The 15,546-nt window shown below is 40.0% G+C and overlaps 1 protein-coding gene across 1 annotated transcript in view; it reads right to left on the reverse strand.

Moving 5' to 3' along the window:
• The window catches only part of REEP3 (receptor accessory protein 3), a 42,305-nt gene that overhangs the window by 14,783 nt on the left and 11,976 nt on the right, over positions 1 to 15,546 (reverse strand). The window contains exons 2-4 of the mRNA XM_054071996.1: positions 6,630 to 6,702; positions 1,720 to 1,796; positions 1,098 to 1,218 (exon numbers count right to left, since the gene is read on the reverse strand). Coding sequence (XP_053927971.1) covers positions 1,098 to 1,218; positions 1,720 to 1,796; positions 6,630 to 6,702 — 271 coding nt within the window. The remainder of the gene's footprint in view (positions 1 to 1,097; positions 1,219 to 1,719; positions 1,797 to 6,629; positions 6,703 to 15,546) is intronic.

The raw sequence follows: 15,546 nt of genomic DNA on the forward strand, positions 1-15,546 counted from the left end.
TGATATTTCATTCACTTATACTCTCTCATTTAAAACAGGATTAGGTCTGGTCAAACAAGAAGATAAAATAGATCACTTATGTCCAGCACAGAAACATTGCAGCTACATATCAAGTTCTTTACACAGAGTAAGCTTAGCTTGTCAGACAAAAGCTGTTCAAGAAATAACATGCTTAAGATCAAATCAGGGAGCTTCTTAGAAAGGTAGAGTCAGCTCACAAAGAACTTCTGAAGCCAGAGCTTTGACACAGTTAAGTACCAAGGACAACACAGTCATGACATTTATCCCCAGTGGTGGTAAATGCCTGGAGCTGGAGATAAAGGCTTCAGGGTAGTTCACAACAGCTAGCGGACTACAGGGAAAAATCCCTTTAGCTTATGAAGTTGCAAACTGTTTATAGTTCAGCCTTCAGAAGGTCAGGATGATCTTATTGTTGATACCAGTAGCGATCATGTCAGCTACCTGGTTTGCTTAATAAAGGCCAAGCACAGTGCTGATCTTCATGAATGCTATTTTCTGTACCACTAGATTTTTCAGTGATAGTCTTCTCACCTTCACTAATCACTCTTTCCACAAATACAAACAGAAAACAGAAAACGAGCTAAGCAGATCTGTGGCTCTGCCATACTGTGGCTAAAGCTGAACATCCTCTAGCTATGTTCAGTGCACACCAGAAAAGTTGATGTCGTTTGTTATTTTATTACTAGAATATGCTAGGAAGAAAAAAATCTGTAACAGTAAGAGCTGTTGCTAAAACTGCATTCATGCTTCTGCACAGAGTACTGCACATGTTCTTCCAGTAGGAAGTCAAATTGCATCACTTCCACTCAACTGGGCTCCCCAAAGTGCACCGAGTAGATCAGAGAACACCAGGCTATCTCATGTCAACAGAAAGTAGAGCATTGTCTGCTCATACAAGTTAAACAGAAGCATATATGCAGACAGTCATATGCACTTGCCTCTTCTAGTCCATGTTCACGCTGCCTGGCAAACCAGTAACACATCGATCTGTTTTTATCATCTGTCTAGCAACAGTCAGCATTTCAGCACACAGTATTCCCATATTAGGCATTAAGAGTATGAGAGTTATTTCTTACCTTTTCTTTAGAAGAAAGAAGCGGGTGAAGAAATTTTCTGTAGATTAAACTCGCCCCTCTGGTATACGGGGAAAGGAGCCAAATAACAAAAGCTATCTTCAATTCATAGTACAGTGGAAACCTACAGACAAGTTAAAGGTTGCATGAAATCAACAACTGCAGTAAGAAAATGTATAGTAATTAATCACCACAAAGACACCTCTTCAAAAAACACAATCGCATATTATTAGCGTATATGATCTGCCACATACAAGAAGTTATATTAGACAAATTAAACAAGTTAGACCTATGGATTTAATTTTTTAATTTTTAATTGACCCTATTGTCATTTAAGAAATGGAAAGTTAATACAGTTGCTTTGCATTATGGACTGCTGCACATAGAAATTATAGCCCATCCACTCAAGAGTTCCATTCCCCTACTCAGTTTCTACAGCAAAGGAGGAGTTTCATAGTCCCTACTTTGAGTAACGGTGCACAGCAAGCTTGAAAAGAGATCTTTTCCTGGAAAACAGGGCTATCAACAAGCACAACTTCTTTATAAAAATTAAGTCATTACAAATCAAAGAACATCAGAAACAAGCACAATTTCATACAGTTTTTGTTAAAAAGCAGGCTCTTACCAAGAGACCGTTAGGTCAGTTACTGTTTCAGTGACTGTATAAAGAGCAAACACAATCCAATACATCATCCAGCGAACCTGAAAATTAAAACACCACCTTCAGTAAGAATTTTGATTTCACCTTTAACAGAGTATACCGTACACCACACAGTCAGTTCAGAGCTGTCAAAGCCAGACTTTCAACAGCATCTCGGTTTGCATCAACTGGGTTTCAAGTGAAGTTATATGAAGGTCCAAAGGAGTTTCTATTCATAAATAGAACTGGTGGCAGATCCACCAAGCTAAGTGAAATGGCTGGATCACCGTGGTCATAACCTCACCTAGATTGGCTTCGCAGGTTTGATTCTGCCTCTAGAAAGCTTTAGTGGCAAAAAAAAAATTACTGCAAGGAGTCAGTAGATTACTGTAAGTATGAAATGCAATTTCCACTACAGCACTAAAGGACAATTGACTCTCTTCCACACTGATCCATATGGTTATACCGTAAAAACAAAAGTCAGCATTAGCAAGCCAGGCGGTCCTTGCTTTCGTTTCACAATATATGTTACTCAGCTATACTTCGCATTGAAGTTCTACGTGTGTGCTTAGTATTATGGCATTAACACCGCGGCAAGGCAGGATAAAAGCATTTTCATGGAAATTTAATTATATTCATATGCCAAGAACTAAAAAATTCCTCTTAATAGAAGTTTACATGTAAGCATCTTAATGCCTCAGAGGTTTGTATCAATATAATTCTAAGATTCACAGGACACATCATTGTTTTGAAATCAGACAATGATCTTAAAATACAAGTTTTAGTTTTGTTTTCTAATTGTTAATTAAATCTCACATTTACCTTGAATATTTGCTCAGATCTGGCTGTCTAAATCGATTACATCTTTCAGAATAAATATTGTAGAAGTAGTTCCATGCATCTGTCTTCTCTAAAATATATTGCATTTGGCCACTGCTATTTCCAAAATAGGTCAGTGCACACCACCACTAGTTATTCATTCTATAACTGAACACCCACACGTTCCTCAAATTCCAACACTACCTATGCTAGGAAAAAAATAAAACTGTTTAAAAGAGAAAAGAAAGAAAAGGAAAGCATCACCTCCACCCAGATGAAGCAGAGTCATTTCATTTGTGATATACAAGCTGCTAACTCCTCTGGTTTACCCACAAAGCATTAAACACCACATTTGTTAGATACTAGTTCAAGTTGTGGATTCATGGCACCCTCTTTCAAAAGGAAAAATATATACACTTTCAAACAGAGGACATGACCCAGATTTAATCTTTACAGCAATCTGGTTTTGAAATGGACTTAAATAAGTACTCAAAACCTAATGCTACACTGCTACCTACTTCATAGCCTGCGTTATGTTTTAAAATGACTTCCTCTGCCATAACTTGAGACCTACTTTATCGCAAATGCTTTTCTGCATTTCACTTTGAAAAGAAACTCAGTCATGTGATGACGTTCTTCACTTCAGTCTCTCAGAGGATTTAGATATTTCAGGCTTGAATAAGCTAAGACAAATGTACATAACAGATGAAGTCATCTTGACAGGCCATGTGACACTTAAGACTGGTGACCCTTCCATGAACCGGAGTCAACACCTGAACAAAAACATTCACATCCACCCTGCCCCATCAGCCTAAGCGTGACGCAATGCAATTTTTAAGAGGCCATGCAAGACTGAATTTTGTTCCAATATATTTTATCCAGGCTATTCATTCTTTAATCAACTTCTATTTATCCAATTAAGAACAGCAGAAGTGGAGTTTCTTGTGGGCTACTAGGACACTAAGAAATGTTCTGCAGAAGGACACGTGACATCTGCCAGCAGTCTTTTTGAGGTCTGGGCAGGGACTCTCAAAAGCACAAGTCAAATCATATTCTAGTACAACTAATATGCATTAGGTACCAGAAGTATCCCTAAAAAATGAACCTGAGTGACTTACAGTGGCTCTCATACCAGAAAAAAGGAATACCAGAAGGTCCTATTTGACACTGCACAGACAACTATCGTCTACTTAACTTTTAAAGACTAAGTTAAAGAGGCTTTGATTGAGTTTTGCTTTTTATGTTAAAAGAGTAATTATAGATTTGTTTTGTTGAGCTTTTTTTCAGCCATCCAATTGTTAAGCTCATCTTTGTTGGCTTTGGCTGAAGCACATCCTTTCAAGTCAGGATTTTGAGGCCAGGATTTGAGAAAACTGGTCGTTCAGATTTCTAAACTAAGCTTCAGATGCTTATTACAAGCAGTTTGGTGTAACAGTGAAAAAGCTCCTCAAAGACCTTAGTCAACTCCATTAAATCAGAGTAATTACAAGAACAAATAAATCTCCTCAAAGGCACAGATCCTCATTTCTACAACTGAAGTCCATAAGTCTTTTAAATCACCAAAACCCACAGCAACATTTCTTTTTTTCCTCAAAAAATATCTTTGACCAATTTGCTGCATCACAACCTACACACCAAGTCAAGATGTCTGTACTTTTTGTTTGTTTTTTTTTTACTTGTGGAAGCAGTACCTTCAAGTAAAGAATTCCACTGTTATAAAGCTCCTGCAATTCAGTGAACTAAACCAGATGGCTCCTAAGCCACACATAACCCTGGAAGGAAGTTGTGCTCCACTATAACATGAATGCCACCAGAGCTGTGCTATATGGAAGGCTGTGGTTAAATCTACACACTCTTCCTGAAAGAAAATGACTCTGCTAAGAAGATGAAAGCCATGGATCATCCCTAAGATCTATCTGGATACTCAACCCAACCAGCAATGGAGTGATAATTCACTGATGAATCAGTGTCATTCCCTGTTCATGAAAAAGTCACCATGATGAGTCTTCATCTCAGCCCCATGAATATTTTGTATGCAACTGCAAGTTCAAGGACTGCTCAAAGACCACAGATGACTGAAAAGCAGTGTTTTCACAGTAAATGAAAACATATAGTTGGAAAAATAAGATTCAGACCCTACTAAAGGTCTTGTCTAAGTAACAGGCATCTCTATAAAAGGATGCCCAAGAAAGACAGCTAAGTCACAGCCAACTCAATAACTGAGGTAACAGTCAAAATCTCAGTAGTCTGCAAACATTACTTTTCTTTTTCTAGAAAACATATCACAAGAGGCAATGGTAACTTGAAGTGATTTCTTGTATTAAGAGTTTGAAACTGCTATCTTGTACTTAGCCTTTTGAGAGAGCAGGGCAGAAAAATGGATTATAAATTCTTTGCATTATGTACTTTCATTACAGGGTAAAGAAGGCATAAAGCAGAGGAAATTCTCCTCTTATTTTTGATGACTTTTTCTCCCAGAAGCTTAGCTCTGGCAGGCACTGACTCCATCCTGAGTTAGGCAGCCAAGTTAAGAACAAGGTTCGGGAGAGAATATAGGTTAGTTGTTGAAATCAAGTCAGGCTGGCACTTAAAACAGGGAAGTAACTCAGTGACCAAAGCCCCTTGTGATTGCAACTGGGTAACATTCTTGTGGTAATCATCATTGCTCACACTGAAAAGTAAATAATTGAACAGATTAATTCTAAACTGCAGTAACTGTTAATTCCTGCACCTGGGTCAGGGCAATCTCTATTTTCAGTACACAATGGGGGATGACACGATTGAGAGCAGCCCTGCAGAGAAGGATTTGGGGGTGCCGGTCGATGAGAAGCTTGACATGAGGCGGCACTGTGCACTCGCAGCCCAGAAGGCCAACCATATCCTGGGCTGCATCAAAAGAAGAGTGGCCAGCAGGGTGAGGGAGGGGATTCTGCCCTTCTATTCCTCTCTTGTGAGACCTCATCTGGAATACCGCGTCCAGTTCTGGAATCTTCAACATAAGAAGGACAGGGAGCTGTTAGAATGGGTCCAGAGGAGAGCTACAAAGATGATCGGAGGGCTGAAGCACCTTCCCTATGAGGACAGGCTGACAGAGTTGGGCTTGTTCAGCCTGGAGAAAAGAAGGCTCCGAGGAGACCTTATAGCGAACTTCCAGTACCTGAACGGGGCCTACAGGAAAGATGGAGAGGGACTATTCATAAAGGCTTGTGGGGATAGGACCAGGGGGAACGGGTACGAACTGGAGAGGGGCAGATATAGACTAAACATTAGGAAGAACTTCTTCACTATGAGAGTGGTGAGACACTGGCACAGGTTGCCCAGGTAAGTTATGGCTGCCCCATCTCTGGAGGTGTTCAAGGCCAGGTTGGATGGCGCCTTGGGCAGCCTGGTCTAGTGGGACGTCCCTGCCCACGGGAGGGGGTGAAACTAGATCTTTAAGGACCCTTCCAACCCTGACTATTCTATGATTCTATGATTCCAACTACAGTAACTGCGTTTTCCTCCAACTTACGCTTCTGTCTGTTCTGCTTCTTTCCTCCACATCACCTTAACCGAATCTTCTCCTTCCCTGGTTAAGTTTTTTTCCCTTTCTTTGAGGAAAGACAGATGATTGAGAGCTACTCTCTTCTCAGGTAGATTTTGAATCCATTGTTGAGCTCCAAACAATGACAATTCAGCTGCTGCTGAATTCAAGTGGCCACTGAGAATCAGTTTGCCATTGCTTATACTAACAGGCGTTGACAGAATTAGGAAACCTTTTTTCTACACCCTGCCCAAAAGTGGATTATTTTAGGCACTTTGCTTGAAATGCAATCAGCATTTTCAAGTTTATGTTTAAAAATCCTCCTAAAACTATATGGATACAGCACAGTGTATTGGACACATTTCAGCAATGTGAGAAACTTTAACTCTAGTTCTCCAAACAAAATCATAAGGTTACCATTAGATTCACACAGGTATTATATCCAATACGAAGATGTTCAAGCTTTCATGCGATTTATTGCAGTGCGTAATGAAAATTTCACAGTTGTATGTCAGAGACATTTAATTAAGCAATTAAAAGGAATGTAACTTACATATTCCTTCACATTTTTTGTCTTCACAGCTTTGTAAGAGTAATATGCAGGATACAGCATCCCAAACACCAGCCTATTGGGAAATAAAAAGAGGTTTCAGAATCTGTTATACTGTATCGGACAAAACAGTAACAATACATCATTAGAACAATTCAGCCAACTTAATAGAGAAATTCCCTTCTCCATCTTGAAAAAATTCCATGATGTTACAGGCTGCTTGGAGGAAGTTTAGCAATACACAAAAATAGAGCAACATGAATAGAAAAGGCTGCATGCCCTGAAGATCACAGTTTTGCAAGACTACCTCTGATAGATAATGTAAAACTCGTAGCTCTGCTGGTTCAGCTACAAGCAAAACCAGTCCTGTGGTCTGACCATACCAAAAGGCTGTTTCCACACTGACAGGGCCACTCCACTTAAAGAGCCTCTAACAGCGAAAGGGGAGGTAATCAAAATCATCTACTTTTATCGGATTTCCAGAACATTCTTTAAAAGCAATTTTCATACAACAAGATTGAGTTACATCATTTCTCGTAGAACTCTACTACAGCAACCCATGGAAATGGGAGCAAATGGAAATTAAACCAGATTTACTTAAGACTGCCAATTGCTGCTAGAATTCATGAAATTAAAGTGCAGAGCACGGTAAAAGGGTGTCAAGCAACCCCTGCAGAGAGCAAGATCAGAAAAGAGATCTGCTCTAAGACAAGTTTGTTTACAATACAGTATTTTGTAGTAAGAGTCTTCACCACAGACTAGTACACAGTTGTATAAAAGAAATTGAACAGCTGTAGTTGCCATATCCTCGATAAACAGAAGAGCTACATACTTCTATTGCACCAGCTTGTTATGGTTTGTAAAGTCAAGTAATTGCCCACCCTTCATTCCTGCTGGCCTAAAGCAGCAATTGGAGAGAAGTCTGGTTCCATCTCTGCAGCATCACTTACAACTTGCTCGGGACCATTACGTGAGAGAAATTTACACTTGTACAGATATTCAGAGATCTTCTGAGGAAGTTCAGAACTCTTCATTAATTTAACATCTCACAATTAGGTGGAAGAAGATGCATCACGTGTTTTTTACAGTCTACCCAAGACAGATCCGGCACGTAAGAATTCAACTCAAATGGATGAAGTTTACTAAAGTAAATAATCAACTAAAACTTAAGGGGTTATAGTTGTGTCAGGTAGCTTTAAGCAGTTCTATCAACACAGCCACTGCAGAAGACTGCCTGATGCTACAAAAAATCACTTTACCATTATACCAATGAAAGAATTGCAAGAACTTGCAGCCCAATTTACTTTTTAAGCAACTACTCCAAAAGCATTCATGCTATTTGCAAAGACTACCACAGAACTTTCCTAGTATACAAGATCTAAGTTTGAATTCAGTCAGTTTGATATATGCCATGTTCCACACACCACTCTGAGATGTAGGCAGAAGTCTTCTGCTTGGTAGGAAGCCAAGTTAGAGTACTAAAGTCACCTCCAACATGCAGTATTTAAGTGAAAAAATATGGAATTATTAACAGCAAGGGTGGAATACTTTCCTCAAGATCACAGATAGCAGAGAATAGAGGGTTTCTGTGCCTTTAGTGCAAGACAAACATGCTGTTACCCATTGAAGGAACCCTGTTGCAGAGGAAGAGAGATATGGGCAGAGCTGCTAGCGTTAAGCTATAAATGCCACAAGTGAGGGGGGAGGATAAATTATGAAAGCATAATTGCAGAGTCCTTAATATTTGAAAGGGCCTGTTCAAGTCACCTAGTCCAATCTCCTGCTCAAACCAAGGTCAACATCAGATTAGGACAAAGCTACTTATGCCTTCAGTCAGTCAGGTCTTCGGGACGTCCACAGAGAGATTTCACATCCCCTCTGGAAAGCCTGTTCCTACGCTTAAGGAGTCTCATACTGCAAAGTTTCACTTATGTCCGGTCAGAACCACAAGTTTATTGTCTCTCATTGCCTCTCTTGACTTGAGTAGCAGAGCAAGAGAATGGGCCTGCCTCTGGTAACCTCCAAATAGTTACCCAAGATTGCTACTAAGCCTCTCCATAGCCTTCTCTTCTCTGGCTTGAACAAGCCCACTTCATTACGACTCTCCTCACAAGTCATTTGACTGTCTTGGTGGCTTACACTGAACTTTCTCAAATAAATAATATCTTTTTTGCACTAAGAATCCCAAAGCCAGTCACAGTTAAATGTATAAATCTCAAATCTACATCCCTATCCTCTGCTGAATGTGTAATATTGTATTTTCCTAATAGTTTCCTCATTGTTGAATTAAAAAAAAAAATTGTAAAACTCAAGAGAAATCCTCAAACACTGAACCATACATTTTCTTACCTTGAAACAACACAGAAGGCTCTAAGGAAAAATAACTGGTTTTAACTGAATTTAGGACAATAGAAATAATTATTATCCAATTATAAGTAAGAGTTCAAGCTTGTTAATCATGTATAGCTCTTTTCTAGGACGCTTTCACTTCCACAACACAAGAGTACACCTGAATAAGTCTTCTGGGGCACATCCGCAACCATTGCGCACATCGGGCCTTTACCAATACAACAGTTGTTAATGGCCAAGCGCAGCAGGGGAGCTAAAGGGCATTTCAAGAGGTCTCCATGAGATCCTCTGTCATGGGAAGGGATGGTGCACTGCAGATCACTTAGAACAACACTGATATGAAAAAGTATACCTGGTGTACCATAGCAGCAACTTAAAACCTGGATCTGGATGCTCCCAATTTCACAATCTGTGCTAAAAATGGAATTAATGGAAAATGGATCCTGAAGCTCTTTAATACGTACAGGCTAAGCTGCTACCCCACTGCAGCAAAGCTTACCTACACATTTCACATGTTGAAATGCCTTTTGAAAGAGTCCAGGGTACTTGAATTCCAGTTCAGCATACTAATCTGTAGGATCCTATCCAAATACAGCTGTGCTACAATACAAAGACCTTTCATCCTAAGGCCAAGTAAAGCAACAGTCAAAAATCCCTGAAAGGTTTTCTATCCAACTAGGAGAAAAGCCTGACGATACAAGTCAAAAAACTCACTTCACCCAAATAACAGGAGATCTGGAAACAGAAGGAACATGAGACCAAACTCCCTTCATTTTGATGAAATTCTGTAGACAACAGCTCTTCCTCTTATTTTTGTCCCTGTGGAATACTCCGTTCAGCAAATCATCAGCTCTAATGGATTTCATCTCTTCCTTATTCTTCTGACTGAAATTATAACTATTAAGTATCAGAGATAAGGAAAGTCTTGTTAGTCCTAATAAGTAATGTACCTTTTACACTAACATCACTTCTATTTTAAAACAGTAATATTTTTAAATTTAAACAGCAATTTAACCTTTCAATATGTCATCTTCTAAAATCTGGCAGAAATGAGAATTGGGACAGAACAGAACTTTTTGAGAATACTGCTTTCAAAGAAACTGATCTTCAAGTAGAAAGCAATAAGAAGACCATAAAGCTAGGCTAAAGAAAACCTCAAGTTGAACAAGAACACTAGCACAAGACAAACACAATTAAGGTAGCTAGTTTTCCCCATCTAGCCAATCTTTATGCTAATCAATACTGGTCAAATCAAGAGCCAGAAAAAATCCCTGGTTTATTATTCACTTTTTTCTTTTAAATAACTCTTCTAGAACTTACGTTCAAAACCAAAAACCAAGAAGCTTAACACCATAATATATTATTACTTATTAGCGTTCAATACCATTATAACATAGAAGTGATAAAAAACCTGCCAGCTGTCCCCCAAAAGTAGGTAGATAGGACTAAGAATTAAAAACCCACACATTTAGCCAATAATAATAGGAACCAGTACTGCGAAGTTTTTATGTCCTCCTGGCCAGAGCTGACATTTGAAGTGTGGCATGATGTTTCTGCCAACTCCAGCATCACTACCTCCTTCACACAGGCAGAGTTATCTAATCTTAGTGAAAGGTACTGGGCAATTTAACAGTAAAAAAGCCAACTTGTCACCCCTGAGTGTAGCTGAAGGTCAGCAAGCTCACTGCTACCTTCAATCTCTACACGACAGATTGTAGAAGAGAGATGGCTGCAGCTGACTGAAGCAGAAATACATAGAACAGGAGCAGCACAGGGAGCCTGGGCACAATCATTATCATTAACATAGATGGCTACAACAGCCGAGCATTTTCTAATGGTTTTCTTGTTTGGATTGATACCTCCCAAAATCTCAAAGTTGTTAACAGCATCTACAGCTACACTGAGTGCATCCCTCCTCTGGTGTTTCTACGGTAACCATACCACATACTGCAAGGATGTGCCCAACTATTCCAAGGCCTTGCAATTTTAAAAGCTTAAGTGTTGGGGGTTTTTTAAGTTCAGTTTGTATTCACACTGGATATCAGCACACTGCAGTAATGTAGTGGACAAAACCAAAGCCAGTTTCCACTAATGGAAACAGATTTCAGCCGAGTGTGATGTCATTTACTTTAGTTTACTAGCAGATATATGGATAATCCTGCTTACCAATGTAATTCTACTGCCAGTTGTACGCCTGGCTATTTCAGTTTTTCAGCTGCACTCAGATCCTAATGCAGCACATTCCTTTCTGGCACAGCCACTTCCTCTACAGACATTTTCCTCTTTCAAAGAGAAATGGATCTGAAATACTCTCGGAGATTAAGATCAAAAGACAAAGAAAAAAAAAGTATCAAAATGCCTTGAAATCTGAATGAAATAATGTATTTGTGTAGCCATGTAGCTGTATTAAAACAAACATAACCTACTAACTGTATTATTATTATCATAATCTACAGTCTTACAGTTTAAGTAGCTTTAGAGCGCACAGCTATTTGAAAAATTCATTTCTGAAGCAAAACAACTGAATTTGCATTTTACTGATAACTGAAAACAATCAGTCTGCCTGTGCACACAGTGCTCTGGCACTGACCGTATTGAACATGGACCGTAAATAGCCCTAAAGGTAATATTTTTTAAAATATAAAAAAATACCAATGAAAGCCACCACGTCACTCAACTCTATTCGCATCCAGATTCCCAAAACATTAAGCCATTAAACCAAGAGAGCATTTAAGACTTCAGTCTCTTCACAGTGCCAAAAAATTGCCCGAAGCAAGGAATAATGTTTGGCATTTTATTCCTTTGTTGCTCTGAAATGCAGAAAGACAAGGGCCACAAGTGTTCCCTTACAGAAAAAGCCATTCAGTATGAGATACTTGGGAGACAATGCCATTTGCTAAGCTCCTTTTCCTTAGCAGCTCTGATAACAGAGATGACAAGGATTGTCCCCCTACTGACAGACTGACCGTCCTGGCACAGCCTGACAAGGAGCCAGGCCCTTGTTCATCTGTACATCTACAATGTAAATAGGCACCTATGTCCTGAAGGATCACTTGATAGCACTTGGCAAGTTGGAGAATAAAAGAATCCTCCTCACCTCCACAGAACCATGGAACCAAATATAAATACCGGATATATTTCCCAACTGCTGACCATGCCTAGTTCTGCTTCCTAACACTCACCTTCACTTGCAAGTTACGATAGGAGCACCTTCCACTCCCACCATATACATACCAGCTTTCCTAAGAACTGGTCAGACACAGTGGAAAGATCAGCAGTAACGTAGATGACTCCCAGTTCTGTTTGGGATATGAAGCCTTAACTGTCCCTGGTACCTATGCAGAAACTCGGTCTGATGTTCTTAGTCCTACTTTGCTTCTACATAAACTATAAATGCTATTCCATGCTATAGTTAAAAGGTTTAGTTGAAGCAAGATTTGTCTTGAAAGGCAAGTTTGCTAATGGAAATCGAATAGCAGAAAGAAATCCAGTCTGAAGAACAATGGTCAAGTCTCTGGCTTGCTACTCTTGGCTTCAGAAAGGGAAGATATAGCCATACTCTCTAACAATGCAGCCACGAGGTTTCAATCAGTACACGCTGGAAAATAATACACATTTGTGCTGAGACTGCATGCTACTCATATACTTGTATGCCACTCCCACAGGATAAGCAGTGTGGATTTTTGTCTTTCCTTTTTGGCTATAAAGCACTAAGTCTAACCAGTTATGCATTAAGTTAGAACTGCTATGTATCTGTGTAGTACCCTCAAGCTCAAAAAAGGCAGAAGTAGTATCTGCAAGAATCCTATTCAGGAAAAGAAAAAAATAAAACTAACTGCAATTAAACAGAAAAATCAAGACACTCAGTCATGACTGTCAACACCCCCAAAGGTTACAATAGGGTAGAAAATTCTAGACTAAGCCAGCAACCTCCTAAGTTTTTAGGTGTTCCAGACAAACAAAAGCTCACCCTGGCATTTTTGTCCTTAATGTTTTTGAAAGGCACTACACTGAACCAAGTCTTTCTCTCCAGCACCTGAGAGAATTTAGTTCTCTTTTGATACCAGACAACATTCAGGCACAGAACACTAACGATAACAATCTACATGAAAAGACTATGTATTCAAGTAACTACAAAGAACACACTCAGATCAAAACGCTAGTCTGTCACAGCAACAGGGGAGCATGAGGATAAGCTCCTGAACCTCACACCAAACTGTATCCTACTTTTTCTCTCACACCCCCCCACGCCTTGGGAAAGGAGCAGGCAAAATCACATAAACCCTTTTAAGAGGATGTATCTGCCAACAGTAGCAAACCTTAAACTCAGCAGCATCTTTATCAGATTACAGTTACCAAAAGGCACAAACACAATCAGAAACGGAACTGTTAAAATCTTCCTAGCTTTCTTACACAGAGAATATCCCCAAAAGCCATAGGAAAAAAGCCCTAACAGTTAAAGAACATACCCAGAAGCACTGATAAATCTGAATATAGCACGTTCTTGAGCAGAGCAAGAAGGCCATTAACCTTCCAGCTTAGGAAGCTGGAATTCTCCAAAGCAACTGGCAGATTCTTCCAAAGTACTACATAACCAAGAGAAATGCAATTACTCAAGCAGTTGAAAAGCACCTTAAAGTTTTAAGGGGAAAAGCAACCTCCCTACCAATTCCACTAGAATGTGGGAGTTTCCATGTCAGGAACATTTATTTAATGAATCCTAAGTACAGTAATTGCAAGCAGTCTGACAGAAGTCAATTAAGCCTTTATTCCAATGCAGAGTTCCAGGCTCCGTTACGTGTATCCTAGCCACTCACGTTCATGGAATATCACTTTACTGACTTACCCCAAAATAGGGAACCTTTTGCCAGATTCTCTTCAAGTTCTCCCAACACAGAAAACAGCCCTGCCTAATCTTGAAAGAAGTCCAAAAAGAGAACACAAAAAACATTTAGAAAAAAATCCTTCTGGAAGGGATGTTCTGTACTGGAACCTCTGCGGAAGTACTGGCGTACTTACAAGCATGACAGATCAGTAAGATGGATCACTTATTTGCATAGGCTCACCAGGTTTCTCTCACAGAAAACAAGATTTACATGCCAAGAGAACATTCAAACCTTTAACTCATTTTCTCCGCAGAGAAATTTGAGTCCAAAACGTGGATTCTCCTTTCCTGCCATTACCTTAAGCATAATTCACCTATAAATGCATCCTCCTAAGAATTACCATTTGTTTTCCCTATATGCTCAAAAAGCATTGAAAACACTGGAAACTTTCATAGCTCTTTCTAGGTTGCCTCTCACTCATTCTACTTCCTACTTCAAAACCCTACGTAACACAATAAAGACCAGAGAGTGGACTTAATTAACAATTAACTTGATACCTGTACACAAACAAGCTTTGCTATCTCCTTCAGCAAGAATTAACTTGGAATTTCCAACTCACAGCCTACATACGGCTTGCAGCCCATTAGGTCAGTTCAGTCAACCAGCAATATACCCCAAACACAAGCCCCTTGAGTCCCACCCTTCCAGCAACAAACATAATTGCTGGTGGATGGGAAGCTGGACATGTGGGATGTGTCCCTGCCCAGGGCAGGGGGGTTAGAACTAGATGATCTTTAAAGTCCCCTCCAACCCAAACTATTCTGTGATAATGCATGTGTGTTGTAACAGCCCTTGCTCAGGGCCTGAGGCTGTCTGGAACGTGCAGTTAAAAGCAACTCCTGAAGCAATATAGAGGCTATTTTCTCTAATCAGTCAGCCTGGAAACAAGTCTTTCACATGGACAAGTTGCATCAGTGCTCTAGCACTACAGCTCTCCCAGTCACTCTCAGAGCCAGCTGGGCATTACTGGTACACAAACCCTGTGAAACAACTCATCTCTTATTCACGTATAGGTCACGTACAGTGCAGAAGTACTTGGGAAGAAGCTATTGCATATCAATCTCACCAGAATCATCGAATCACTGGGTTGGAAAAGACCTCATAGATCATGGAGTCCAACCATAAACTAACTCATGTCCAGGAGAGACCAACTTTTCTTGTGCTGCTGGATAGCCTAGGCATATGTTAACCAAAGGGGATAAGCCTAGAGATACCATCACCATGTCATTAAAAACAAAGCAAAACCAGCCACACCCTCCCCCCAGGGTCTCAAATCCTATTCAAAACACACAGTCAAAAGGCCCAGCAAGCCCAGCAGTACAGAAAACTCCAAAAAGCTAGTACTGGAAAGCAAACTAGAAAGAGTAGTAGGAATAGAAATCACTATAAAGCTCTTCGTCACTTCTCTGCACACCTATTTATTCACCACTTTATGCACGCGCCTGACCACTACGGCAACAACGCCCTGAGCACCCCTGTCCCATTTCCTGTTTACAGGCTTATGGAGCTCTGCCACGTGTGCAGAACAGCCAGCAGGTGAGCTCATCACTTCCGACACCCACACCGCAGAACCGAGAAAAGATGCATCTGCATCTATGAAACTTCCACCCGACAAAGCCCAGACGCTGAAGGCCTTCGATACAGACTAACCCTTACCAGAGAATTTAAATCTTTCCCCAGCCCTT

This window comes from Cuculus canorus, chromosome 7, assembly GCF_017976375.1.
Source record: "Cuculus canorus isolate bCucCan1 chromosome 7, bCucCan1.pri, whole genome shotgun sequence".
Lineage (NCBI taxonomy): Eukaryota > Metazoa > Chordata > Aves > Cuculiformes > Cuculidae > Cuculus > Cuculus canorus.